At 36.9% G+C, this 25,530-nt stretch overlaps 1 protein-coding gene across 1 annotated transcript; it reads left to right on the forward strand.

Annotated features, from left to right (window-relative positions):
• The first annotated feature begins 1,226 nt into the window (after positions 1-1,226).
• Positions 1,227-25,530, forward strand: LOC113109669 (ceramide glucosyltransferase). The gene is made up of 9 exons (XM_026273382.1): positions 1,227-1,490; positions 6,579-6,720; positions 15,218-15,320; positions 17,975-18,076; positions 18,207-18,319; positions 18,808-18,986; positions 20,005-20,091; positions 20,393-20,579; positions 21,959-25,530. Exons 1-9 carry the CDS (start codon positions 1,393-1,395, stop codon positions 22,127-22,129), a joined length of 1,182 nt encoding a protein of 393 aa, XP_026129167.1. The 5' UTR covers positions 1,227-1,392; the 3' UTR covers positions 22,130-25,530.

Raw genomic sequence — 25,530 nt, forward strand, 5'->3', positions numbered from 1 at the left:
GTCAAAAGCTGCCAAAAAGTCACATATGATTAGTAAACAACATCAAAGCTGCAATAGTGCTGTGTTTAGAAGACACTGAGAGTGGCTGGTTTCTGTTGTACGGTCAGGGCAGGCCTCTCAGCTGTGGAGGCCCATGACCCCATCCATAATCCATCCTCACACATAAATGCTGATATAAGCTCTCCAAAGTCCATACACAAGAGATCACAGAGATTTTTAAGAGACGATGAGAACAATGATTGACACACAAAGCACTAGTCGCTCCTCTTACACGTTTAAGCTGACTTAAAGGGTGATTTAATGTGCGTTATTATTATTATTATTATTAAAGAAACGAAAAGAAAAATCACCATCAGCACATTTAATTTCTACTGTATTGCTTGAAATTCCTTAGTGCCATTAATAATCTTACTATAAAAAATGTAAATAAAATGTAACAATTGGTTTTAAAAGTGACATTGATTACTGTGACCAGTAACAAAAAGCTGCCGAAACAGCTCTTATTTAAAATACATAAATAAAATAGCAAAATTTAAGATATTTCCATAAATTACTCAGCTGATTACTTTAAGTGTTTTTTAAATTTTTTCTGAAAATGTATGTTTAAATATGCAAATAAGACATTATCTAATTAGTTATACAGAATTGTTATTGTTATTTAATGTCCAGAACAGAAATCTGAACATTGGACAAAGCTAGGTTCACAGTTCTTGTTTAATTTTAGATTTCGGTGTTTTACAGAGGGGTTTTGGACACACACACACACACACATTCTAAAAGCTTCTAAAAATGACTGAAAAACTGGTAAATAGTCTACAGAACAAAATGACTAAACCTTTAACTAATATTAAAATTAAATTAATGAAAACAAAAACTCGGTAATACTAAAATAAGACCAGTCAACAGACAGAAAAAAAGTATAAAGACATCACGCTCTTTTTAGAAATAAAATGTTGTCTAAAATCAAGGGAAAATACCTCTCTGTAAATACTTTCAGAATATCGAGAAAAAAAATAAGTTTGGTAAAGTGGAGATTTCTGGTTTCGTGGAAGAAAAAGGGGAAAAAAACAAGTGCATGTTTTTATTTATTTATTATTATTATTTCCTGTCTTGCCAAAAAATATAAATAAATAAATAAAATGATTTAAATGCTGTAACTGTTCACTTTGGCGCAATCCTTCAGACTCCGCCCACCTCGACATCAGCCACACCCATGAACGCCTCGTCACCTTCTGCTATGCGCTGATTCCAGCAGACCCGCCTGCTCGGTGCAGTCATCTGAGAGTGATAGTGTATGAGAGACAGTGTGTGAGAGAGTGAGTGTGTGTGAGAGAGAGCTCCAGCATTAGGGCCGAACACTGAGGTGTCAGCGCATCCGGACACAGGACAGCCATGGCCCTTCTCGATCTAGCCCTGCAAGGCTTCTCCATCTTCGGCTTCGGCTTGTTCATCGTGCTCTGGCTCATGCACCTCGTGTCCATCATCTACGTGTAAGTGACTGCGGCATCATTGATTGGAAAGAGACCATCAAACGCTTCCTTTATTTTTAGCGACGCTGATCGCTAGCTTGCAGCGTAGACAGTTTCGGGAGCGTTGAAAGAGTGTCGCGGCGCGTTGCGTCGCTGCGTTCAGTGCAGATGGGGTCTGGCTAACAGGGGTTTCCTCTTCGGCTCGTCGCGGTTTAACTGCTAATGCGTAAAAAAAGCATATTTATAACTATCTAAATGTTCATTTCGCTAGCACAGTTGGCGTTGGATACATTCATATTAATAATATGTCAATCATACACAAATTAGCCTCCGGCTAGTCTCACATTAATCTAATTTCTTATCGCTAGCGATGATAGTTAGCATAGCTAACGTACTGCGCACTGTTCCTGTTCATTTATTCGGTACTTTACAAAGTCTAATTGGTTTTTAAATCACTCGGGGGGTTCTTTTCTCAGGGGGCTTTTATTAATTGTCTGTGGTGGGAATCAAAGCTACTTCAATTAGCTTCTCCAGAAACCGGCTTTCAAGGATTCAATTGAATATGTTTATATATTATAATGGTTTTGTTTGGGTAACGTAAGTCTGTCGTTCACCAGCACGTTTGTTTACCTTTGATAAAACCTAGTTTTCACTGAAGTTAACCGATGTTGTTCATGGTTTATAACGTATCACCTCCAATTTATTACCCAGTATCATATTTAATTACCTAGTATCGTATCTATTATATCAGGTTGGCATACATGTTTTAACATCTTCCAGTAATCAGGTTTTTATCTATCTATCTGTCTATACACACACACACACACACACACATATATATGTATATATATGTATGTATGTGTGTGTATATGATAAATTCAGTCAAGTGTGGGTGATCTCCTGACTGGTAGTGTATATCATATGATACTTGGTCTATAGTGAACTGGACATTGTTAACTAGGGAACTGTGGTTTGGGAGTTTCCTCCATCTGCTACAGTGTGTCATGTGAGTTGTCTTGGTTTCTATCACGCTCTGTTTCTACTACAGAAAACACACTTCTGATCAGAGTTAGACTGATCTTAGAGGCTCTGTTTGTTCGTGTCCGTCTTACAGGATTGTTTTGGGGCATTTGCAAACTCCCAAATGATGTGTTGGTATGCATCCGCTAATGCAAAAACGGCCAGGGTTCGGGAGAAGGTCTCCGCGGGTCATGCGACTCATTCAAACAAGCAGACGTCAGCTCCCATTGTACACTCATTATCATACGTTGAGAAATGCTTGTGACGTAAAGTAATATTTTTATTCCCTCTTCAGCTCATGAGCTTTTGTGTTGCCTTTCACTTTTCCCTTTAAACATGCTCCAGGTTTTAAGATGGATAAGTCAGTTCTTAGAACCAAAACCATCCTAGCAAGTCATAAAGCATGTGTTGGAAACTTGACTGAACATCCACTTTTATATAGATTCTGCTCTGAAAAGATGACCATGACAAGGTTTTTTTTTATCGGTGTCTACTTTTTTTATGCTTCATTATGGTCTTGCTGTGACCACACAATGGCACGCAGCTGGTGAGACTCTGTGAGTCATTCCTGAGGTCACTCACATCCATCTGTTGTGAAACAGGAATGAAAGCACTGAATGTCATGATCAGGCTGTACCCTGAGGTCAACTGCTTTCTTTGTAACAGATAGCAGTTCACTTGTTGAGCAGCATTTTGTTGCCCCTCGAGACCTGATGGTATCTTTTTATGAGTCGACAATGATCCGTTATTAGTATTTTCCTTCATATGTTTAGAATCAAAGGTATTTTAAAGACCTGTTATGCCCCTTTTTACAAAATTTAATATAAGTGTCAGGTGTCCCCAGAATGTGTCTTTGTTTCTGCTTTGCTTGAACGTTTACCATGGTTTTTAGAAGAACTGCTACACCGTGGCTGACGGCGCAGTGGGTGGAAACTTGCAGATTAATGGGAAGTAATATTATAATAGGAATAATCACGAGGAGCAAACCCTTTTTCACACCTGAAACTCCACAGAATGTTAATTAAATGGGAGTCTTTTATATGACGCTTTTGTATATTGTTTATCTGGTTGGGTAGTTCTTCAACGGCAGCGTCAGCAGAGACGTTAAGATGAAGAAATACAGGTTGGGTGATGTAACCGAGATTCTTAGAGTCCCGAGTACACCTAGTTTCAGGAACCAGGTGTGAAGCCTGTCCTGTGGGAACCTCACCTGCCGTGTTTCCTGGTTCCTCAGCTCTGATTGTCACTCTTGTGGTATGTGACGTCTGACCCGGTGTGATAGGTTCGGTTTAGTAAAATGTCTTTGTCATCCTTTCCTCTTTGCATAAAGTGGGAAAGTTGCGCATGTCTTCATGGCTTCATCATGAAGGATTGCCACAAAGGGAAAGTACTGGTGTTTCAGAGAGTTTGGCCAGTTTTTTTAAAACCTGATTTTCACTTATTGGTTCACAACAACCAGATATGAGTCCTTTAGAGGAAGTAGAGGTTCGACTACGTGAGAACATTTGAATGACATTTTGCTGGCATAATGTCCACTGTCTGTTGTAAGTAGTGATGTACAAAGACACATTTTTTACCAAATTGGCATGGGGAAATCTTTCGCCCTAATGCAAATTACCCTATTATTGTGGACTCCTATTAAAATAACTGGATTTTGTCCAAAAGAAATGTGTCCAAACACAGGGAAATGTGCCAGCAACTTAAATCTCTGGAGTTTGATTTGTCATTGTATCCTCTTGATAACAAGATCTCTTTTCCCTGCATAGTTTAGATTTGTTCTTGCCAGTATTACGGCATTTTCACTAACATGACCACAAAAAAATACAAATATACAAAAATATAAAAAATACTTTTTATATCAAACATGCTGATTTTCTTATGACTTTGCAAACATTACGTGCCTCCCACATACAAATCTCATTTTTTGTATCTAGGAAATAATGCATCGTTTTTGAAGTCATGTTTTCGCCTTGGGCCATCCGTTTACCATAAGTAAGCAAAGGGAATTGCATTTCCGATGGTTCATTAGAATTTATTCATTGCTATTTAAGGAATTTGCTCCTTAGTGGATGTTTTGAGCACGTGGTATGGCGTTGCTTCCCATTGCGCTAATGGTATGAGGCGGCGAGGTGAGGTTGTGTTGCCCCCCATTATTTAACGGACACCTCACATGAACTGATGATGAGCTGCTCCAAGAGCTTTCAGAAATTACCTCCATGACTCATGTGTGGAGCTGAGTAAACATTACACACACAGGAATTGAAGGCCTTTCCTTTACAAACATATTACATGTGATATGTTTTGTATGGCATCAAAAAGGGGCTAGTCAGTTTTTGTATTATTGATGGTAAAAAAAGATGAAATTAATTGGTGGTAAATTATCCTGCACTTATTCACTGTGTTAATAAATTCATTATTAATGACTGTATGAATATATTCACAAAACAAATGACTTTTCAGGGCAAAATACCATAGGTGTAATGTTTAAAAATAATGTTTTAGTTACGGATTATGCAGTCGCAGCAGTCTAATAGCAAACTGTTCCAGTATTTCAATGCACCAAAGCGGAAAATGGATTTGAAAATTCCACATTTGCATATGATTATATATTCACACAGCTCCTGTACTTCTCTTTGTTAAAAATGCAATGATTGTTATTTGTCTTGGATAGTGAAAAGGCAACATAAAGTTAAGAATGCAATACATTTCTCACTTGAGAAAAATTATTACTAGTTGCATTCAAACAAAACATCAAGTAAGTTACTTTATCAAAAAGCAGATGGCAATTATTCCTAAAAACATATGACCCGATAACCGCATAAGAAGAACATTTTTATTAGCTTTAACAAATATCGGTTAAACCGATTATTGGTCTTTAATTTATGTATAATACAACTTTATGCTTGTAAAATGTTTTGAGACAACCGTGATGTACAGGTGCGGTAATCGTTTGATGCTGATATTTACAATATATGACCAATAAATATAGCTTTATTATGGACTAATAGAAATGACCATTTAACTCTTCTTTCTTAGTGCTCAGTCTTTGCATTAGATAAAGCTTAGATTGTTGTTTGACATTCACAAGAAAGTGGCAACAGTGATGTTTTAGCAGTCTAGATAGACAAACTTATCTCTCGTAATCAAACGCGCTCAGACAGCTAAATCTTTCTTCCAGCTTTTAATGGCTATTGCTGTCTTGGAAGCTTCTGTGCTTGTTCTGTAGAGTGCTGGCAAGTGTGTCAGGAACGACTCCAGACCCTTAAGACAGGAACAGATAGGAAGTGCACAAGTGGAGTTCCCGAGAAGAGCAAGGTGCTAGAATTCCTGATCAAACTGCTCCAATTTAAAAATGCCTCTATAAACACTGGCACGCTTAATTCTGCATTACCTGGGCCATTATTAATGTGAACTGTTCTTAGAAATACTTTGAATAGGTTTTTTGAAATAGTTTTGTGACATCAAGAATGCTCTTTACTTCCTGAAACTGAGCCAAAGAGCTTCTCGTAACATAATATCTGAGTTCAGTGGACTTTTAAGAGCTATAAATATAATAAAAGTCACCCACCTGGCCCTATAGACTTTGAGCAATGTGAGACTTCCTTCTTTAGTCAAAGTATGACAAGTGTGTGAAACTGCCGAAAATCTTTAATACTTGGGAAACTAAACCAGTTGGATCACCTGTCTTGTTGCGGGCTATCAGCTGCCAGACAAACTGCAAACAAACAGTTGATCGATGTTTGAAATAATACACCGTCCCACTGCAGGCTTATGTGCTGCAGTCTTCATTTGGTTACTGCAGGTTGCTTGCAAATAGAGTAACTAGGATTTTACTCAATGTGTGCAGCATAGTCCTGGTTCCTGTTGTAGTGTAATTAACTTGAATGTTTTTAACTGCATCCGAGTGTTTCTCGTTGTAAATGATAATAAAAGCAAAAACACTGATTAATAAAATGAGATAAAATACAAAAAGGAGGATATTTAGTTATTGCTAGTTACTTGCAATAGGTAACTCGTGTTACTTGTAATGTGTTAACCCCATTGAAATGCATAATGTAATCTAAAAACATTCCTTCACTTTCTTTTCAGCCGTCTGCATCTCAACAAGAAGACCACAGAAAAAGTGCCGTACAGCAAACTGGCTGGTGTGTCGCTGCTGAAGCCCCTCAAGGGTGTGGACCCCAATCTCATAACCAATCTGGAGACATTTTTTGAGCTGGACTATCCCAAGGTACCATCCTCTAAAGTCTTTGACCTTGCTGTTGCTCGTGCTGCTGATTCAGGTTGCTGGTTAAAGAAAAGTTGTTATTATTATAAGCATTGCTATTATGTGTTCTCGAAAAACCCTTAAGTACAAAACTTCAGGGCATAACTCATCTAGACCTGTATTTGCAAAGAACAGAAATGATGCCTAAAATTGTGCGACTTTAGGAGAGGTGTGCTATTATCTTCCATGCAATCAAACAGGTGAACAAATTCAAGTGTAGACGTCAAATTTAATTGCTTTTTTTTTATAAAAACAATAGACAGTAGAGTTAAATATTTAAGTTTCATACTTCAGTTGGCTTTTAAAGTGCTCAAGAGTTTGCTGAAGCTTCTTCAGCAAAGTGTGGATTTACTTCACCAATATTACCATCATATAAAACATATAATCATCTCTTCCCTATGGTAGTTTACTAACAAAGTGACAGCGCCAACTACTGGCCTGGCGTACGTAATAGTGTTTTTGGCCGTTTTCGCGGATATATGTAAATGGAAATCGTTTTGAAAACGTTGTCGTTAATACATGGAACTTTTCCGGTTTTGACTACACCGTTTTCGTGTTAAAGTAGCCTTAATTGCTAGCTCTTAGCTCTTAAAAGACATAAACATACTGTCGAATTAGATCAAATGTCTTTCATAAGCTGGACTAAAATGCACTGCCCTACTTTATAGGTTACAAATATTTCATAAATGTGGTAAAATACTGTGCTCCGATTCACAACTTTTGCAACTGTGCATGGGTGTACTTGCTTGGTGGCAAATTTGTCACTTCCTGCGTCACATCTGCACTTCTTTTTTTGCTTGTGGCTAGAGTCAGACAGCGTTGCTGGGTTGTTTTAAGAGGCTGAATTATAGCAGACCACCAACATACAGAAGTACAGCTGCTTTGCTTTTATGTAAATAAAGTTTATGTTCGCAGTTTACAGTATATTCCGAAAGGACATTCTTAAGGCACTGACTGGAGAATCTTATCGGCTATTTGAATAGATGTTCAAATTTTCCTGGCAAATGTATCCAAAGCCATCCCAAATATTCGGCCTGAGAATTTTGAAAGGTAAAACTGTACATTCAAGAAACTAAATCTGGATTTTAGCATTTTGGCTTCATTTCAGGATCATTTACCCACAAGTATTCATCTCTGCAATGGCATTTTTATCATATGACAAATTTTCAGTGTTTAAAAGTTTAGGTTCTGTGCAGTTGTGTAATTTTTCGGAAATAAGACTCTTATGCTCACCAAGGCTGGATTTGTTTGAAAAAATATACATTGAAAAACATTGAAATATTATTACAATTAAAAATAGCTGTTTTCCATGTGAAAATATTGTAAAATGTAAATTATTGCTGTGATGAATCAGAATTTACAGCATCATTCTCACTTCAGTGTTGGGCGTCACATAATCCTTCTAATAAAGCTGATTTACTGATCAAAAAACAATAAAAACAAAATGAGACTGTACATTCTAAATAGGCTTAATTTTCTTTAAATCAAATTAATAGTCATTTTGGGGGGAAATAAGATCTAGATATGTTCCTCATGAGATTCACCCATCAGGATTTGCTAAAGGTGGCAATTGTGTTCAACACGTAATGAAGAGGTTACAGTAGACAAGATGGAAACATGCATGGTGCGTCCCCTGATAATACATACTTATCTTTGTTGCTGAGCACTGCCACCATCTAATTGCAGTGTTTCTAGTTTGCATTGTGACTTAAGCACAAAGCTTTTGATCAAATCACTGATGCTTTTCCAGGTGTGGCTGCTCTGTGAAATAACCCATTTACCATTTGATGATTGCGCTCTGTCGTAAGACATCTGTCAGAGCTCCTAAATTAAAAATGTATAATATTAAATTGCCCTATCAGTAAGGCCCTCCCCTCGAATGCAGTTGAGCCAATGGCAGTTGAGTATCAGTTGCATGGGGAGTGGAACTCGGACATCTTTAGGTTTCAGCGCCATAGAAACATTGGAAGATCTGAAGCTTGCATTGGTTTTATGGGGTTTATGCTTCATAAAATGGAAAACCGATGTGCCTGTGGTACTTGTAACCATGATTCCAGGTATCCTGAGGGGATAGGCAATGGAATTTATTTTATTCTACTTCTAAACCCAAACAAAATGGAGCAAAATGTACGTAAGCATTCAACTCCAATCCCAATGAAGACAAAAACGTTTGTTTTCTGGTTTTCGTACTCTCATTAAGTAAGAATTTTAATTTGCTCTACCAGAACATTAATGTCATCTTGTGCTTTAGCACGGTATCTCTGGCTAAAAGTAGCTAACGTTAAAGTTCTGGGAATGTTTTCTCATTCATACCAACTCTGAAGGAAATTGTTCAAATCTTTACGGAGTATTTAAAAAATACATTGCAAATTATGTAACTTTGTGAGCTTGGTTTTCTGGGTCAGTTTTTAACGTATTTTTATATTGGTCCTTTATTGTGTTACAGTAAAAATGCTAGAAATTACTATAAATTCTACCATAAATCCTTGCACTTGGATTCCCTGGGTCAGTTTTGGGGGCTTTTTAACATTTTTATATCAAAATTTTTATCCCAGTGAACATATAGTTTGCTAACTAGCTGACTTAACTAGCTAAACATGGTCTAGCTTACTTGTGCTAGTTTGCAAAAACTCACATGACCCTTCTCATTCTGCTTTCTCATTTCCATTTAAAATGCGACTCCTCTGATTGGTGGATTACAATTTGGGATTATGGGTAGTGTAGTATTGTACAGAAAACTTTGCAATTGAACTACAAAATTCTATTTTTATTTATTTTTTTGCAATCCGCCTCAAAGAATATGCTTCTGCACAAAAAGTATAAATATAAATCCAGTTCCAGTCATTTTTTTTTTTTGTCAATCAACTTCTGCATTATTTTTACATGAATACTTGCAGCAACCTAAGCGATGATTCATTGTTTCCTGTGATCTTCAGAGTAATCTGTAGACTTTCGCAGTGAGTCACCAGCGAATGAAGGTTGAGGTTTCTGTAGTTCATTCCACCGATCAAAGTTTAATGCAGACTCTAGTATGGATGGAGGCGGATAAACCTCCGCTGCTCTTCCTGTGGGATTCGAGATGACGGGGTGCGTTCAGAAGTGAAGCTCTGCAGATGGGACATTCTGCTCCATTTTCTGTCACACAGCTGTTTGAGCAGCACAGATGTTGATTCCTCCTCCAGCTGCTGCTCCTTGTAGGTTTGCAGTCAGAGAAGTGTCTCCCCTCTTTAGGAGCATGCTTTGTGAATTTTCAAGTGAACGACAGGAGGAGAGGGTTCTTTTATAAAGCCTCTGCTTTGAAGGAATCCGTTCTAATCATCTAGATCTAGAAAATCTCTCTTTTAAATCATTCATCTTAACCAGTCTCCAAACCAAGCATTTCCTGTCTGCACTGAACGTGAAACTACTACGACGCCACACAATCACAACGGACAACTAAATTATTCCTTATCTTTGTTCCTGGAGTTCCAGACAGTCTGTATGTTTCTCAGTGACACGCAATGATTGATTTAGCTTCAACACTCTTAGGAACTTTTCCCCTTATTTTAGCCAAATTAGAATTGGGATGCATCTTATTTTTGGTACCATATTGATTTTCAGACGATATTTATTGATATTGCACAATGTTGGATGTTTGTGCATGCTCATTTCCCCTATTTTTACATTTAGATGATGACAGAAGGAAATCTAACGTAACCTTAACGTGAATCTTTATAAAAACTATTCATATCTGTATTTCACACTGTACATTGTAGTACGTTTTTTAAACAATTGATTTAAGTTTTGTTTTAATTCAAATTTGTTGATACAAAAAAATAAATATTTATAAAATATTAAGTATAGCTGTACCATGAAAAAATTATTTTGGAAAAAAACAAAATCGCTTGTTAGTATCAAGTGTTATTACTAAAATTAATCTTGTAGGATACCGACCTTATACATGTAAGCTTTTTGTATTTTTATTTATTGTTTATTAAAGTAGATTTCCGAATAGCTATTTATTTGTAAAGTGAAATATCTCTTCTCGACTACACAAGCCAATCGTGCATCAACATTTTGGGACGAGTTTTCTATGCGGACATTTTTCCCATTTCTTTAATTCAGGCCTAATCGGATCAAAACAAGTGTAAATGCATCTTTAATTTCTCTTAAGAGACATTAAATAGCTTCCCTCTTTTAAGCAGATGGCATAAAGCGTTTGCCATATGCAAGAGGAAGTCTAATTTTCAGCAAGTTCTAGCTTTATTAAAAATGTTTCATGTCCAACTGAATCGTTCCAAGGCTCTCAGATTCAAGTGCATGGGGAATAAAAATGAAAAATAATGAATTGCTTTCAATAGATATGCCAACAGCAAGAGTCTCTTCCGTCACAGCATGTTTATTCCTGACTTAATTTCTGGGTATTGCAGGCGTTCCATTGAAGTGCAATTTGCATATTTATTTTTGACTTCTGTGGATGATGGATTTGTCAAGACACCTACTCTGAGTTTTAGTTCACTGTCGGAACACGTCAGCATCTCTAGGGCAGAAGTTACTCTTTTACAGCGTGCATTCATAGTTGTATGTCTTTTTAACTGTAGGTCAAGCACCACCATCACTCAGTCTTAACTTTTTTCACTAAAATAACTTAATTCAACTTTTTTTCTCAGTGTAATTGCAAATGCATAAAAAAAATCAAACATCAACAAATAAAATAAAATGATTACTGTTCCACAACTGTTTGTTACAAGTATTTATTATTATCTGATTTTAAGCATTTTCTTGTATCTTAAGCCCACTGAGAATCAGAATAAAACTGTAGATTTATTTATTAATTTAGTAAGTTGGACATCAGCCATATACAGTTAACCCTTTTGTTAAAAAAATATTTTGGCTGCTTATAGCTTTCAGCTACCAATATGAGTGTATTACTCTTAGTTCAGATGAACATGTATATGTTTGTTCAGGTTGTTTCGCAGTGACCAGTCCAAATCAACCTCAAAGTGACTCTGTGGTTTAGAGAGAAAAATGATTTGAATATTAGTACATGTCCCGATCAGCCCAGGCTCCCAGGAATGTTAAATGACGCACAAAACACCGTGGAATGTGATCTGGATTGGGATGTCACGAGGGCCAGATGTTCAGCTGTTAAGAGCTGTCCAGAATGATCACATTCAAAACCTGTCTTCAGTGTTAACTTCACAAAATCACACCCTCAACAATGCTAAATGTACACCTTAAGCCGTCATTTTAACAATGTCTCGGAATGCCGATTTGTCCGGGTGTTAACCTCTGATTAAATCACTTCCGGCTTTCATGCTTATGTGCTGATTAATTCCTTCTGCGTTTACGTTTTAAATAAACACACAGTTGATTTGAGCAGTGGTGTCAGTTTGCATGGCAGTACTCAGAATTACTGTGTCATGGTAGTTGGTTTGTTTGGTCTCTGTGTTCTGTTGAAAGACACACCTAACCCTCAGTACATTGTTGACTTGGTATGTCACTCCCCGTTTGGCATCAGCTGCGCTACAGCTTCCTTCGAAAGCAGGAAGTGATAGTGTTTTTTGGCAATTAGGGTTCCTGGGATAGATGCCCGGACCTCTAAATTAGTAATGCTGGGAGGGACAGCTGCTCTGGGGTTTTGAAAGCGAGTAACACTGATTATAACAGACAGTGGAGGTCAGGAAAAATTACTTTAGGTGACCCGTGCCTTTTATGGTTTACTTTAATAACATTGGTCTTCCGTCTTTTAAATACCACTTTTTTGTTGGTAATAAGACCGAGCTCACCAAAGTATATGAGAGTTATGTGATCGCAGTGTGATCTGATGACCAAACTTTAGTTATGGCAATGTTGTGGCAATCGGAAACTGAAATTTGTTGCCACAATGCAACGTTGTGACCTTTTTCATTTCATTAATTTTGGCATTGTATAGTGTTGATGTGGATGGATAGTTTTGTGTTAATTATTATTTATTTTTTAGTCTGTGGGTGGACATGCATTAGTTTAAACTTGTCCTCATTTGCCCGAACTAATTTAAAGGCCATTTCAACAGAAGTGCACGAGCAGACCAATTAGGTATAATTAATTCAGTTCATTTATTTAGAAAAGCACCAAGATACACACAAATGTAACCCAAAGCCTTCATTGAAATATTAAATATTAAATAATTATATTAGAAGATCAGCAAACACAATAAGACCAAACTTTAGGCGTGTAACCTGTAGTCTGTTCATTGTAACTATGTGACCATATCGGTCAGTAATTGCAACATGGCAAATATTAATGGTCACACCTCTCGCTATTAACAAACCAGTAACTCTTGACTTTTGCCTTAGTAAACTCCTTATTTGCTTCTTATTAATAGTCAGTTTGGTAGGATTATGGATGTAGAATATGGTCATGAAAAATATGTGCTTTGTAAGTACTAATAAACAGCCAATATGCTACAAATAAATAAAGCAACTAGTTAATAGTGAGAATTAGTCCCTAAACTAAAGTGTTAGAGGGTTCATCACATCCCCATTTTCTACAAGTTGAAATGATTCTTTAGGGTCTTAATGAATAGTCTAAATTTCTTAATGGTGATGTAAAACTGTCAAAAACAGCTCTATATTCACAGCAAGCCGTTATGGTGCATTTCCCTTTAAATGCTAATGAGCTCTGCTGACCCCGCCCATTTCTTCTGTGGGGTGACTGCAGTTCTCTGAGAGACTCAGTCACATTCCTTGTGAAACTTGCTAACTAGCACATTATTAGTAAAGCCGATTTGCAAAGTTAAAAATAACTTATTCTCACTTCTGGAGGTAAAGCTGGATTTATTAACGAGCACTTCTAGCTGTTTTCGACACACAAATGGAACGAGATCTAAGATGAATGTTGCACTCTTGGATTTCCCCTTGTTTTCTATTTCCCCTCTCCCTGACGCCAGTATTCATCTGAGTCTTATTATTTCTTAACCTCATGTTTAGTCTCCCTCATTTGGGACGGGCTGATCTCAGCGCTCCTGATTTCTAGTGCTGGATGTAGATTGGAGGGGTTGCTCACGGACATGTTTATAAATGATTGAATGAGAGACTCCCAGTCTTTCAGCGCAGCACTATTACCCCGCTCGGGGTTACTGTCGCATACCCACATCTCTGTGAGCACAGAAAAGTCCCTTTGTCCTCCGGCTCCTGTGTCCCGGGCCATAGCCATGGCAGCATGGTGGCTGGAGGGGGACGTCTGTCTCTTGTCAGAGCGCAGGCCTGTTCTTTCTCACTCTGGTCCTGGTGCGACTACAAGCCTCAGACCGTCTTCCCTGAAAGCTTTTGTTTATGTGGCCTGCCACGCTTTCTTTGTCGAGAGCTAGACGTTCAGTGCTGTCTGCTCAGATCAATAGAAATCCTGACGCTTTATAGGGGACATATTCAGCTCCGTGATACATGTTTTATTTCTTCAGTTATATTTTTGGCAGATGCTGTTTGCACCCCAGTGTTACTATTTTGGGTTTTTCATTAGTCTATTCTTTTTAGATTATGGACTAAATAGTGAGCGTATGGGAAAGTTGTGCCACTTATTTTTTTTATGAATTTGTCCTCTGGTTGAGGAGAAATTATGAAATGAGAATGAATCATCTGTAATTAATGGCTTAAAAGTATTAGTTATACCAATAGTTTTATATAAATGTTGCTATTTAATGCCACTTATTTTATATGTTCAAGAGTCACACCATATGACGTTTTTAAGACCGCCTGAAGTAACCATGTCAATTTATCTCATACCTCTAGAGATTTTGATCAGTTTTTGACACACGGTCTCTACACGTGCATCACATGATTGATTTAGAGGACGAAAGTTTCTCACATTCTTTTCATGTTTTAACTGCTTCACGGCATGTTTTTCTTTAAAAAAAACTAATCTTCAAACCACTTATCAGTTTTTCATTTCATAAAGAGTTTGTTTTTAACGAGCCTTTTTATTGTTAATGGCAAGATAGTTGATGTCATACCTCAAAAATATCTGAATTAAAAAATATATATATAAATTTTTTTTTTTTTTTTTTTTTTTTTTTTTTTTGCTGCACATTACTTGCATTATTGACTGCACTGAAAGCACCTGCCATGAAGAAAAATTACTTTGACATGAAGAAAAAAACCTGTATTTAGCACCTAGTATTGCATTACCTAATATTGTCTAGAAGACTAAAGGGGCAAAACACACATTACCCCTCTTTTCCCACATTCTTCCCTACTAATTGAACCCTGACATGACAAAACTTACAAAACAACAAAAAAAGATGTCTTACGATTTGCCAACCTCTTTGCTCTGTGTGTACTGATGCCATTATTTGGCCGGTTTGATCTGCTCACCGCAGTATTGAGCTTGTGTTGCTCTGTGGGTTACTGAATAGCATCTTGGAAACAGCGTTTCTGAACTGTGTTTCTCTATGTGTGCCATAATAACTCGAGTTGCTCAAAATTGTTTCTGCCTTTTCCCACAGTTTGAAATTCTGCTGTGCGTCCAAGACCATGACGATCCAGCCATTGATGTTTGCAAAAAGCTGTTGGGCAAATATCCGAATGTTGACGCCAGGTTATTCATAGGTAAGCATTTGATGATCATCTCACTCTCTCCATGTCAAATGGAGCCAGTAATACAGAAAGCTCAGGCAGTGTTGCGCTGAGGAGCATCTCTCGTCCCTCGTGGCTTCCGCTGTCTTTGACAGTTTTGTTAGTTGTGTGCAGGGAAATGGCAGGGTCTCTGAAGAGCCGCGTGTGCGCCACAACTCCGCTGTGTATATGCACATGTAGCTCTTGGAGTGGATATTGATTCTTGCTCCGTAGGAACAGCTGGTGACTGGAGCGGGTGTCTCTCTGGGGTCCTGTTATCCGTCCTAGAGATGTCATCCGCTGCTTTGTTTCAAGCTGAAGCCATGTTAGAAAACATGTAACGTCTGCGAGTTTGTGTTGCTTTAAACATCTCTGACATCTAAACATCTCTGTGCTTGGTGAACTGCATTAGTGCTCTCAGAGGCCATGCGTCATATGATCTTCAGCAGTTCAGTCCACAAATAAACCTCACATCCATAAGAGCATTTATAGAGAAGCTGCCTTATTGATAGATGATGCTAGACCGGTTACAATTAATGTAATTGTTTGATCATTCTAATCTTACTTTTTTTTTTGTATTATTATGATTATATTTTTAAATTTGACTTCTATCAATGTGCATTGTAACGTAAAGTCAGATTCTTTAATCAAATATACTGCATTAATCTAAAATATAATCTTCATTTTTATGATTATTATTATTATTATTATTAATAATTATAATTCTTATTATCTTGAAATATGACTTCTATCAATGTGCATTATAATTTCAAATCAGAATAATAATACTACTATGACTTCTGCCAATGTGTATTTTGAATTTCCAGTCATATTTTTTTTATTGCAATTTGACGTGGATCGGTATAATCATAATTCAGGTTCACGTTTGCATATTTTCCTTTTTGGCTAATATGATTGTTATTTCATTAACTAAAAATATTCAAATCGTTTTTGTTCATTGAAATAAGTAGAGGTAATAGTGTGCATTTAACCAATTACATTGTATGTATTTCTAACTGCGTATGAAAAGTAATTCTAGTTAATCACCCTTGGCAATATTGTTGATTTCGCAGAATTTTCTAGGCCTCAGAAAGAGGAAAAGAAACTAGTAGTCGGCGATGTTTATTAAGGCCATTTTCATAAAAGGCAAGATGTATATGATTGATATCGCTCATTTGCATTTGAGACCTGACTTCAGCTCTCAACACAAAGTGTTTTTGTTCTGAAGTAGTTCATAAGAAGTATCTTCATCTTTGACTTCTCCTTTCTCTCGCTCTAGCATCTTTGATCCAAGTTTTACTTCCTCTTTTGTTTAGAGGCTCACTTGAATACTTCGACTTAGACTTTCACAGGTTTTTTATTCAACTCAGATACTTGGTATTAGGGCTGCTCGATGTGTCGTTTAAGCATCGATATCACGATGTACGAATCCGCGATTGTCACATTGCAGGATGTGCGATGTAGGCTGTTGTAGTTGATCCGTTATTCATTAACTGTACGGGCAGCTGCACCTTTCCGAATATGATTAGCGGATTAATTGAACAGCATTTTTTAACATAGTTAATGCACTGTGAAGTAACATTACCAAACAATGAACAGCTGTGTTTTTATAAACTAAGATAAACAAAGATTAAAAAATATAGTAACAAAAGTATTGCTCATGGTAAGTTCATGTTAGTTTGTTAAAAACAAATAATTTACTCCAATTTAAATAATACTCTGTTTAAATCATTTAAAATGAGAATGTAAGTGTGCTCACGCCATTTTTGTTTGTAAGAAAAAATTAGATTAGATTTCATATCGCAATATATGTCGCAGAAAAATAAAATGTCGCAATGCCCTTTTTTCCCAATATCGTGCATTTTTATCCACTTTGTATTTTTAATAGTTTGAATACCTTTTTGGATACAGTGCTCATTTTTATTAATATTAGATGGGCACAATCCATCATAAATGGATTGCTTTTAAAACTATATTAACTGAGGATTTTCTATATTTGCAGCTGGTTATGATACTTCCAAGTTATTTTTTGTAGTTTCATTTTTCAATATTTTTCTTAATACATTTGCATATTAAACCAACTCCACCGTCTGGCTTGGATTTGGATTCTGCATCAAATAATAAGGTTGGAAATGTTGCCTTGGCAATTATCTGAAATATAATATGCTGAAGTACTAAACATAACTAGTAAAAATGACAATCACATACAACTGAAAATATCACATCTATTTCAAAATATGAATAACTAATTTAATAGTATATGAGTAATTTGGCTTCTGATTTGTAGATGAGAACATGGCAGAACTGATCTAGACCTGGGATGGGGGTTTTATTAAAAATTGCATAGAAATAATCATAATTGTATTACTATTGTGGACTGGATATCAGTCAGCTTCCATAGAATGAAGTCTCCGTTATAAGACAAAAAAAGAGAGATATTTTTATATTTCAGATGTTTTCTAATATGCTTTAATATCCGGAAATATTATTATTCATGTCATTCTACCCTGGAGACCTCTGTAACTGACAAAAAATTAACACAGTTAAATTTCTTTCAAAATGGACGGATTTTATGATGCTACAATGCAATCATTTACAGCCCTAATGGTAGTTGCTGACGTTTTTTTTTCCTCTTTATCTTGTTCTAGGGGGTAAGAAAGTTGGCATCAATCCAAAAATAAATAACCTCATGCCAGCTTATGAAGGGGCAAGGTACGAACTCGTCTGGATCTGTGACAGCGGCATTCGAGGTGAGCTTGACCTCATTATCATCCAAAACTGAGCGTTTCAAACAGACTATCAAACCTCAGTGTTTCAGTGAATACCGTAGTTTATTATTGCTTTCTTCTTGTGAAATTGACTGTGATCTTCTATCTACAGTGAAGCCAGACACTCTCACTGATATGGCTAATCAGATGACGGAGAAGGTGGGACTGGTTCACGGTCTTCCTTACGTGGCAGACAGACAAGGATTTGCCGCCACGTTGGAGCAGGTCAGCAGCCTTCACTAGTGACCTTCTGAATTCTGTGTCGGGACAGTGTTGGTCGTCCTGATTTGGCTCTAGAAAGCTTGTGAACACTTCATTGCTATCATGTATCAGAAGAAGTGCTGTTGTTTCCCGTCACACTGCAATAAGACTGATAAGTTGTGGTTTTGTTGCTAGTGGAGACTTGAAATGGGACACCATATGTTGTAGTTCCTCTGAACTTTAAAGCTCTTTTGCCAAATCAGTATGAAATTAAAATTCATTAACAGCTGACAATATTGATTTATTTATGATGTTTTTGTAAGCTCGAAGTAAAACCTAATCACTCAAGGTCTCTCAATCAAATAAAGTTGTGACGGTACAAAAACAGACTAAGAATGTTAAATTGACCGCTCTGCTAATAAATAATCACATGTAATGCGATTGTTAATGCGTCAGATCTTCCGAGATGAATTGTGTGGAGTATAAACACTGTCCTACATGGCGTCCTGCAGGTTTATTTTGGAACCTCACATCCTCGTTCCTACATCTCGGCCAATGTCACGGGAATCAAGTGTGTCACGGGGATGTCGTGTCTCATGAGGAAGGAGATCCTGGACCAAGCTGGGGGGCTGATTGCGTTTGCTCAGTACATCGCTGAAGATTACTTCATGGCCAAGGCCATCGCAGACAGGTTTGAAAATGGCTTTTTGGGTTACATTTTTTTTCATTGTCTTTAAAAGAAATAAATAAACTGTAATTCTGCTCTTCACTCAGCCTCATGAAGATCAAAAACTTTGACTTTCTTTCTTCTGTGAAACGAAAGGAGATGTTTAGCAGAATGTTCACGCTGCTCTTTTCCACACAATGAAAGTGAAGGCAATCAAGCTGCAGCGATTAGTGTTTTGATATCACTGATACACTATTACAGCTTTTGTTAATATTTTTTATTGTATTTTATCATTTGAAGTTTGAAGTTTTAACAATTTTAGTCATTTTTAGTTTTTTAATGCCTATAGTTTTTATTGATTTTATTTATGAGATTAGGCTATTTTATTTTAGAGCTTCACCTAAACTAAACAACATTTAAAAATGATGCTTATATATATATATATATATATATATATATATATATATATATATATATATACTTTAATTTAATTTAATAATAATTTATTTATATATTGTTTTTTTTGCTTTTGAAATTTATTTTTTTCAAATAATTTTTTTTATGGTTTTATTCTTCGTTTAATTATAACAACACTGCCAACAGTTTCAAAAACATAATAAATGTGTCATAAAAGTGGTCTATACAAATTGTGCGTTATATTCAAGGTATTCAATAGCTTTGTGTGACTAACTCAAATTTTTTTTTATTTCAGCTAATCGTGTGAAATCTAATTAGCTTCCGTGTATATTCAGTTATAAGACTTAAAGGTTTTTAATGAATAGCTTTTTCGGTTTTGATCTTTTCCTTATCGAATCATTTGAAGTCATAGATTAGCATTTAGTATGTCGTTCATTTATTTGTATGCACAAATTTAATATGTCTGGTTTCCGTATGCTTTTATTGTGTGGAGAAGATCATCTCAAGGTCATATGGGTCATTTGTTTTGAATGAGAATATTCCTGTAACGTGTGTTCAGAATCGTTTCTCTCAGACTCAGATGTCCTTTATTTGCCAGTGTAGTGATGTGGTGCTTCTCTTGCAGGGGATGGAAATTTTCCATGGCAACGCAGGTAGCCATGCAGAATTCTGGCTCGTACTCCATTGCACAATTCCAGTCTCGCATGATCAGGTACGGTTGTTCAATCAGCTTTTTATGTCTGCTAGTGAAACCAATCTGTTGTCCTGATGGGGCCACCTCTGGCGCAGTGAAAGGACTGGGTTATTTTGTTGCTGTTCGCAATTTTCTGATAGCGTTGCTGATGGATTCATGTCTTTTTAAATATCATCGTAATACAGAGCATATCTTGAATAGATTTTGCTATCTAACTATAACACATGATGTTGTTTTTGTGGCTTAAGATGGTACTAGTTCCCATTTTGTGGTGCAAAAAAACAGCTGCGCTCATCTCATTTTCATCTGCTCTTGCTAGATGGGCCAAACTGAGAATCAACATGCTGCCGGCCACCGTCATCGAGCCCATCTCTGAGTGCTTTGTGGCCAGTCTTATCATCGGCTGGGCCGCCCACCATGTGTTTCGCTGGGACATCATGGTGTTTTTCCTGTGCCATTGCCTGGCCTGGTTCATTTCGGATTACATCCAGCTGAGAGGAGTACAGGTGAGAGTAAAATTCACACTTTATTTAAAGGTCTAATTCTCACTATTAACAAGGCATTAACTGTGGATTTTGATTCTGAGGGTGCTTCCACACCTGTAGAATGATTGCTTTGTTTCCGAAACGGGTATTAAAATTATTACAATGTTGCTTTTTATGTTTGGTGTGGTTCGGTTTCACACGGCAACTTTTCTAAACGGACCAAAATGGTTAATACAAGTCACATGCGAGTAAACTGTTCTCTCATTGGTCAAAGTTCCACGGTTTTATTTTACAGACTTCCGCTCATAGCTGTCATCCATCAAGATGGGATGACAACAGCGTTGAGGGCGTATTGTTGATTTATTTTTATTTTTTTGGATAGCTGTCGTTATATTAATTTATCATTTTGTACAGGAGTCCAGGATTTGGCGTGAAATGTTAAACTGCACCTACTATGAAGAGCAATAAGACGGCATTATAAATGAAAAGGCGTACTTTGATTTTAAATGGAGAATATGTGCTCACCCACAGAAATCGTCTACTGTTTTTCATGGAACTTATGAAATTACCCAGGATACATTGTGATATAGCCTGGTTCATTGGTCTGATTTGACTGCTTTCTCACTACAACTGAACCGCTCCAGAGTTCGTTTTATTAATCGAGCCCAGACCACCTCATTCAGGCGATCTCGGACAGATTGTTTTGGCGCGGATCCAAGCGTGATTGAAATCCAATCCCAACCTCATTCTACTCCGATATAAAACATTTCTTGTTTGGCATCCAATCAACTTAAAATGGTTTACATTTTCAACTCTTTCAAACAAAAGTTAACCAGAGTTCTTCCAACGTAGGCCTGCACGATAAAGCGAATCGAAGTCGCGATTAAGCAGAAGCTGTGTTTGTCATGCGTATCTTTCAGTGAAGCACGATTTACTGATCAGTAGTAAATCTCCATCCGAAGGCCAGACTCTCGACTGACGTTATGAAGTGAGTTTGGAGGAAAAACATGTTATTACCATATTTTCCGGACTATAAGTCACACTTTTTTTCATAGTTTGGCTGGTCCTGCGACTTATAGTCAGCTGCGACTTATTTATCTAAATTAATTTGACATGAACCAAGAGAAATGAACCCAGAGAAAACATTACCGTTTTACGAGACGGTAATGTTTTCTATTGTTTCTTGGTTCTAAATAAATGCGATTTATAGTCCAGTGCGACTTATATATGTTTTTTTTCCTCATCATGATGTAGAAGCTACGCAAACAGCTTTCATTATCACAAACGTTTTCTTCGATTTCATAATCGCATTTGCTTAATCATGCATCCCTACATAGCCATTTTATATTGAACTGCAACATTTGCCAGTTCTTCATATAATTCTCCTTTTTTCCTCAAAGGGCGGCCCTCCATCCTTCTCCAAGCTGGACTACGCAGTTGCTTGGTTCATCAGGGAGTCCATGACAATTCAGATTTTCCTGTCCGCTCTTTGGGACCCCACCATCAGCTGGAGAGCGGGACGTTACCGATTGCGTTGCGGAGGTACGGCAGAGGAAATCCTGGATGTTTAAACGGCACCGTGTGCCTGGGACTATGCACTGGTGTGAACATGGACACAGAACTGAGAAGATGTGGACGCAGGTGGACAAACGAACTGCAACTTTTTTTCGTTTTGGGTTTTATTCCAACTTCTGATAGTTTTTAACCTGCGACTTATATAGATTATTTATGTCCTTGGTGCTTTTTTTGTTTTCCTGTGCGGTCTCTTGACAATTGAGACCTCGTTCTAGATGAGCCAAAAGTTATGAAGAAGAGACCTTGTGTGGAAACTATGTCTGGTGAGGAGGCGGCACTTCAGCGGGCATCAGTAGCCCTGATTAAAAACCAGTTTAAATGTAACTCTTTAATTTTTAAAGGTCCCTGCAACATGTTTAGTGGTGGTTGAAGAACTCTGTATTTTGTGACATATCCATTTTATAATGAGTTGGATTTACAGTTTTTAACGATAATAGTTGGGTAAAGAATGACTGAAGCCTGTTAAAATGGCACTGGCGCATGAATGGATCACTTGCTTATCACAGTGTTGCTCTCAACATACAGCACTCTTGCCATATTTGATACATTTTTGGACTTTTGGATGCTCGAAACGGATCCACTCAGGTCCATTTTATGTTTACTGGACAGAGCAATATCTTTGGTAGAGGTTATACATTGGGAGTTGTGGCATACTTTTGACGACTCTTGTACAGTCTTTGCAGTATTCGAGCACGAGGTTTACTCCTTAACATGCTATCTGCAGATTTAATCGCATATCTTATGAAATTTAGTGCCATTTGAAGAGCAAGCGGTTTTGTTGTTATAAATTGGACATCTTTGACGCTTTTCTTCAAGGTCTTTATCTTCCCGTGCTTCGTTTCTCCGCAGTAGTTGCTCTCGTACCAGGATCAGGGTTTGCTCAAACACATTTCCTGCCCTGCTGCTGTTTGTTTGAGAAGCTGTCAGTATTTTCTTGACGTTTGACTGGATATAAATTGTCCAAACATTTCATCCGATGCCATTTCAGTTAGCCCTTAAACCAAATTCTCTTGATGTCAAGAGTTTGAGAAGTTAAAGTGTACTCATTTTTTTTGAGTTGAAACAATTTGGCAGGAGTGGGTGTGTGTTCAATTTTATAGAAACATTTGATGCATTTCAAAATATGACAGTCACACTCTACTTGTCTCCATTAACATAAATATTCTTACAGTCAAACAGTGTTCACGAAACAATTGACATTCTTCTCCACCCCCCCCCCCCTTTTGTTTTGTACACGATTGTATCTTAAGGAACTGCTTGTTTTTTGTTTCGTACTGCCAGCACTTTGTTGTTAAACTGCTCTTTCTGCATTTTCCTCATTTCTTGACTCTTGTGGCGATGCGTTCATAAATCATGCCGCTGATGGAGAAGAACCCATGCCAGCACTGGCAGTATTGTTTAACAGATAATCTACTCATTCTCACCTGGAACTGTTCAGGCCTTGGTTGTTATTTTCAAACCATAATAATAATAATATATGATTCTGAAAAAAAACCCTGTTGGCTTGAGCCGTGTGCATGTGTCTTCATATTCCATCAGCTGCCATTTAGGAAGTACTAAACACTGTTTTAGCCCAGTGCCAACCCTCCATTGTTTGTGTGTTTTTTCTGGTGTTGGTTTATTATTTCTAATTTGAATACACCTGATTTTGTTCTGCTGAACGCTTTGGGCTGACTATTGGAAATAAACTGTGTTTTGTGCATGAGGCCACGGAATGAATGCCATTTGTTCATAACATGGCAATTGAAGTATTAACAGTTGGGGATCAATCAATTAGCAATAATCAAAGGCATTATTAGTTTTACTCTTTTCAGGCTGTGAAACAAAAGCAAGCTTCCAAACCCATTTCTGTGTCCATTTGTGGTATAATATACATTTCAGATTTTGTCGACCGTTACACATTGATCATACCTCAGTGGGCCTCATTCATGAAACACGAACAGAGTTTTTGTGAAATCATTCAAAACAAAAAAACATTCTTACAGAATTAATTTGTGAAACCATTTCATTTAATAATTGGTAAATCAGTAAATTGGAATTGTTTTTTACAAATTATTCAATTGAAGGCAACAATTATTCATTGTTGTGTCAGTTTATGCAAACATTATTCCAACAATTCTTTAGTAAACTTGCATTGAATTTAATAATTTAATAAATTCTTGCATAATATAGATTGAATAATTAGTTAAAACCATTCTTGCGTAAGTGATCGCGTTGAATTCTGTGCTACAATTATATAATAATGGTTTCGCGTTAAGTTATTCCTTAAGAATGCTTTCATGAATGACTCAGAAATTCATTCTGCTTTTGAATAAGGTCCGATGTGATGTAGTTCTGCACCACTGATAAAACTGAATGTACCTTCGCATGAACATGTGACTAACGTTTTTTCATCGTCTTATCGGTAACGTCTGAAACCCCACGGTAGAAACTTTAGGGAATGGGAAAGCTGGCATTTTCTGCACCTGTTGCTCTCTTTGACTTTCAGCCGTATCTGCTTATGATATATTTAAATATATGTGAAATATTGTGTCAAAAAGAAACTTCACCTCATTTACGAAAAGTCTGCGATGCACTGTAAATTTCCCGTTTAGACTTTTCCCCATCTTCGTGTGGCTGTGAGAGAATGCTGCTGGATGCGTGTTTGCAGAAATTTTGCCTTTGTTTTTTTTAGTTTTTTTTTTTTTTTTTTAGAAGTCAATTCTGAAAGGATTGTATTATTGTAACGTTTTGTGGGGAACTGGACTTTTTTTTTCGTAAGTGTACAGTTGTATGTTTGTCGCATTTACATGTTTTGTGAAGGACTGGTGACCCGTATGAGAAAATGTGCGTTAACAAGTAATACAGAATGGTTGAGACAATTTGGTAGTGAGCTTCATAGATGGTCCAAAATATCTCGAGACGAAGCCAGTTTGAGTTAAGTGTCATGTGCTATTACTTTACTGTTTATCTTTCTTTACTACAGCCATGAACTTAAAGCGACAGAGAGAAACTACTACAACATGTTTACCATACGGTCATCAGTCAGCGTAGGAAAAAAAAAAAAGTCTAGTTGTGATCCACCGCTTTTATTTTATGTGCTGTAAAGTTGACAAAAAGTATGAAAAATACTACATTTGTTTTAAAAGAATATGTACAGTTTATTTATGAAGTTTGGTTGAAATCCATTAAATACACTGCTTCCTAAGGCTTAATTTATCAAGTTGTACATTTATATTTGTTAAAGAGATTAGTTAGTTTTTTCTGCAGTGTAAAAGTATGGTTGGACAGACTTTGGCTTTTGAACTTTTGTGTTATTTTGTAGATGTTGTGTACTGTACTCTCGAAGCTGAATACGTAATCCACAGCTGGAAACTGTGTCATTACAGATAAATTAAAGCTTTATCAAGCAATATAA

This window comes from Carassius auratus, chromosome 10, assembly GCF_003368295.1.
Source record: "Carassius auratus strain Wakin chromosome 10, ASM336829v1, whole genome shotgun sequence".
Lineage (NCBI taxonomy): Eukaryota > Metazoa > Chordata > Actinopteri > Cypriniformes > Cyprinidae > Carassius > Carassius auratus.